This window comes from Mandrillus leucophaeus, unplaced genomic scaffold (assembly GCF_000951045.1).
Source record: "Mandrillus leucophaeus isolate KB7577 unplaced genomic scaffold, Mleu.le_1.0 Scaffold1712, whole genome shotgun sequence".
NCBI lineage: Eukaryota > Metazoa > Chordata > Mammalia > Primates > Cercopithecidae > Mandrillus > Mandrillus leucophaeus.
This window is the reverse complement of record NW_012101713.1, coordinates 15,967-20,904: the sequence shown is the minus strand read 5'-3', so window position 1 is coordinate 20,904 and position 4,938 is coordinate 15,967. Positions and strand designations below refer to the sequence as shown.

General features: G+C 47.5%; 1 protein-coding gene across 1 annotated transcript in view; it reads left to right on the top strand.

Moving 5' to 3' along the window:
* The window catches only part of LOC105537370 (stereocilin-like), a gene marked incomplete at its 3' end in the record, with an annotated part of 26,907 nt that overhangs the window by 7,681 nt on the left and 14,288 nt on the right, over nucleotides 1–4,938 (top strand). Inside the window, 3 exon segments of the mRNA XM_011976943.1 lie at nucleotides 3,412–3,611; nucleotides 3,726–3,828; nucleotides 4,132–4,917. Of these exon segments, the coding sequence (XP_011832333.1) occupies nucleotides 3,774–3,828; nucleotides 4,132–4,917 (841 nt within the window).

Below are 4,938 nucleotides of genomic sequence, written 5' to 3'. Positions count from 1 at the left end.
GTGTCGAAGACTGACTGTAAATGCTGTGGTAGTTTGGAGCCTCGGGCTGTTTTGACCTTGTGACACTGCCATCTCAACATGTAGTTTCTAGGTTGCCTCAACAGCGAAGAGATTGTTGGAGGCTCATTTGCTAGCTCTTAAATTCTTTGGTCAACCACAGTCCATTGAACAGAACTAATCACCTGAGCCCACCTAACCGCAAGAGATCTGGAAAATGTGAGGAACACCTAGATATCTAGTAAGCAATTAATATTTCAGTTACAAAAGTCAAAACAAAAAAAGAGAAAAATAATTGTACTTTACAAAGGGAGGCATCTGGCTGGGTACGGTGGCTCACGCCTGTAATCCTAGCACTTGGGAGGCTGAGGCGAATTGCCTGAGCCCAGGAGTTTGAGACCAGCCTGGGCAATGTGGCGAAACCCTGTCTCTACTAAAAATACAAAAAAAGCAGCTGTGCTTGGTGGCGCGCACCTATAATCCCAGCTACTCAGGAGGCTGAAGCATGAGAATTGTTTGAACCCTGGAGGTGGAGGTTGCAGTGAGCTGAGATCACACCACTGCACTGCACCCTGGGTGACAGAGTGAGACTCAGTTTCTTTTTTTTTTTTTTTTTTAAAAAGGAGGCATTTGGTCTTCTCAGGCAGAGAGTGCCCTGTGGGAGTTTTGGGGAGTGAGGATGTTTCAGAGTTCTCAACTCCTGTGGCTCTTCCCAGGTATATCCATTCTAACTGGCAGATCACAGAGTGTTCTAGTTATCACCAGTCTTATCCATTTCATTTTAGCAGGACATATGATTAATTTCTTGTTCTGGACCCTTGTAATTTAAATTTGCTGGTGGTTCTCTGTTTCCATTTGGTCATCTGTAGGTTGGAACTTGTCTCGCTCTTGTTGAACTTTATCAAATTATAAGCAATAACCAATACACTCAAATAGCCTGGTATATTTGCCATAAACCCTAAGCACTTCACCCTCAGTTTGCACATAGTCTGAATCCTTAGCAGCAAGAGATTTGCTTAATCAGTGGCTTACAACAGCAGAACATGGACTGCCAGGAAATTTTCCATGCTGAGTTGAGGGAATCGTCATTGTTTCTCTCTCTGGTTGACTCAACTAGTTCCATATTTGTTCTGAAGGTCTTTCACTCAAGATACAACTTCCAGATAATCGTTTATGTCTTCATTAGAACTCCTTTAGTTTCAAGTAGAAAAAATCATGTTGAGCTATTCTAATATAGTAATAGTAACATTGAGTGAATGTTTATTCTGTACCAGTGTCTGGCACGTAATAAGTGCTTAATCTTTGTTGAATGAATGCTAGCCATTGCACTAAGCACTTTAAATGCATTATCTAATTTAATCCTCACAAAAACTCTACACTAGGATTTTTTCCTTTTTACAGTAAAAACAACAACAGCAACAACAGCCACAACAACAAAAAAACAAAACAGAGATTTAGAAGCTGCCCCAGGACACACAGCTAGTAAATGCTGGAACCAGGGTTTGAACCTAGACCATCTCATTTTTTGCTACCCTATGAGGAAAAAAGAGAATTTATTATGAGAGGGTTGTTACAGAATGAAGGGCAGAAATTCAGAAGGATTACAGGATGTGCTGGAACTGGAAAGCTGTTGGGAACTTGGGTCATATTCTCCTTTGGATTCATCTGTCTGCTTTTTAGACTAGATGTGGTATCCTTGATGGGCAAAGGGAATGTTGGTAAAATTACACAACAGATCATTTCACGCATCTCAACTTTTGATTTGCCTTGGAAAATCCCATCATTGCTCCCAGCTGTCTTGTGACCCGGGTTAAGTCATTCCATTTCTTTAGGCTTCAATTCCCCTGTCTATAAAATGAGAAGTTCTTACCTGAGGATTCCTCAGGTCTCTTCTGTGATCCTGGGAGGCCGAGGCAGGAGGACTGCTTGAGTCCACGAGTTCGAGGGTGCAGTGAGCTAGGATAATACCACAATATTCCAGCCTGGGCCACAGACCAAGACCCTGTCTCTAAATAAATAAATATATAAAAATAAAACTCCGTGATCCTAAGTGAATCTTCTAGGTCAGAAGCACATTAATAATGAAGTTCCATGTGTGAATTTGAGGGAGAGAATGGGGAAGGGTTCTAGGGAAAGGAGGACAGAATGAAAGTTTGGGTGTAGCTTCAGTGTTGAATTGCTTTTAGAGTTGGTGTAAAGTGAAGGCCTTTGGGGAGATATAAATGGGGAATGGAAAAGACTTCTAACCCTGGCCTAGGGCGGTGGCTCAAGCCTGTAATCTCAGCACTTTGGGAGGCCGAGGTGGACAAATCACTTGAGGTCAGGAGTTCAAGACCAGCTTGGGCAACATAGTGAAACCCTGTCTCCACCAAAAAATACAAAAATTAGCTGTGCGTGGTGGTGCGTGCCTATAGTCCCCAGCTACTTGGGAGGCTGAGGCAGGATAATCGCTTGAACCAAGGAGGCAGAAATTGCAGTGAGCCAAGATAGTGCCACTGCAATCCAGCCTGGGTAACAGAGTGAGACCCATCTCAAAAAAAAAAAAAAAAGGAAAAAAATGGCCTTGTGGCTCACACCTGTAGCGCCAACATTTTGGGAAGCTGAGGTGGGCAGATCACTTGAGGTCAGGAGGTCAAGACCTGCCTGGTCAACATGGTGAAACCCCATCTCTACTAAAAATACAAAAATTAGGCAGTAGTGGTTCACACCTATAATCCCAGCTACTCGGGAGGCTGAGGCAGGAAAATCGCTTGAACCAGGGAGGCAGAGGTTGCAGTGGTGAGATAGCCCCACTGCACTCCAGCCTGGGCAACAGAGAGAGAGTCCATCTCAAAAAAACCAAAACCAAAAACCCCAAAAAACAAAAAACAAAAACAACAAAAAAGACTTCTAACCCTGACCAGACCAGATTATTTTGAATGACATCTCTCTCTCTCTCTGTTCCATGAGCAGTTCTGTGTGTAGGGAGATCAGTCCCTGTGCGTAGTGATTGAATCTGGTTTCTCTCTTCTTGGCTCAGAGTTTCTGAGAGGGCTTTCACTTAGGCCACAGAGAAAGAACCAAATAATAGGGGGTCCCAGGGGGAAGGGAAAACCAAAACATTTGAATGGCCTAATGAGCAAGTCACATTTCTCTGGGTCTGTTTCCTTATCCATAAGTTGAAAAGTTTGGTCTATGTGATCTCTGGGGTGCTGCTCAGCTCTTGACACTCTGTGGTTCTGGGTAGTGAGTCGAAAGCAGCTTTCCTCTTCCTGAATTCTCCATCCTTGGACCAGACCTCTGTCTTCATTTCTCATCGGTTTATACCTTGCTGCCCAGTTTCTTGCTCCTGGGCATCCTTTCTTCCTCAATTTCTTCAAATCCTACTTGCTTCTTAGCTCCTTTCTATCCTCTTTGTTTTCTATGTTTCTGCAGAACCCCAGATTACACCCTTACACACCTGTTCTCCAGTTCTCCATCTCCATGTCTGCCTATTCCTTTCTGCATCACGGGCTTATAACTCAAGCAATCTCCTTGGGTTCCTCTGAGGGGCCCCTGGGATCCCCTATCATTGGTTCCTCTCACAGAAGCATACCCTTCTCCAGAGCCAAAGGATCAGATATTCAGTGGCTCAGGTAACAAACCTGCTGTCAGGTTACAGATATTGTTTCCTGAAAGACCACACTACAGTGTCAGTGGAGCCTCAGGCTGCCTGCAGTGCCCTGCCCTCACCTGGCTATCCCACACAGTTGAGATTAACCAGAACTCCCCTCCGGTACCAGTGTTCACCTGGAAACATGGCTCTGAGCCTCTGGCCCCTGCTGCGGCTGCTGCTGCTGCTGTGCTTTGCAGGTGAGAAGAACAGGGAACAGAACTGGGGATGAGGAGGAGGGTGGCTGGAAAAAGACTTTTAAGAATGTGGAGGTTAACCTGTTAGATAGAAGGACAAAGGAGAGAGGCAGAGACTTATGCAAAAGGAAAAAATGAGGGCTAAGAAAAGCAGGCCAAGACTTACTATGGGCCAATGAAAGGGGTTCAGCTCACCATCCCCTCACCTCATCTTTAGATCCAGGTAGAGAACTGTGCTCAGAGGCAGGGTTGAGTTTGGGCTCTATGTTCCTCCCCTTTAGTGACCTCTGATTTCTCTCCTTACAGTGACTCTTGCACCTACTGGGCCTCAGTCCCTGGGCCCTGGTCTCTCCTTCCTGAAGTCATTGCTCTCCACTCTGGACCAGGCTTCCCAGGGCTCCCTGAGCCGCTCACAGTTCTCTACATTCCTGGCCAACATTTCTTCTTCCTTTGAGCCTGGGAGAATGGGGGAAGGACCGGTAGGAGAGCCCCCACCTCTCCAGCCACCTGCTCTCCGGCTCCATGATTTTCTAGTGACACTGAGAGGCAGCCCGGACTGGGAGCCAATGCTAGGGCTGCTGGGGGATCTGCTGGCACTGCTGGGACAGGAGCAGACTCCCCGAGATTTCCTGGTGCACCAGGCAGGGGTGCTGGGTGGACTTGTGGAGGTGTTGCTGGGAGCCTTAGTTCCTGGGGGCCCCCCTACCCCAAGTCGGCCCCCATGCACCCGTAATGGGCCCTCTGACTGTGTCCTGGCTGCTGACTGGTTGCCTTCTCTGCTGCTGTTGTTAGAGGGCACACGCTGGCAAGCTCTGGTGCAGGTGCAGCCCAGTGTGGATCCCACCAATGCCACAGGCCTCGATGGGAGGGAGGCAGCTCCTCACTTTTTGCAGGGTCTGTTGGGTTTGCTTACCCCAACAGGGGAGCTCGGGTCCGAGGAGGCGCTTTGGGGCGGTCTGCTACGCACAGTGGGGGCCCCCCTCTTTGCTGCCTTTCAGGAGGGGCTGCTCCGTGTCACTCACTCCCTGCAGGATGAGGTCTTTTCCATTCTGGGGCAGCCAGAGCCTGATGCCAATGGGCAGTGCCAGGGAGGTGAGTGTGGCCAGGGCTGGG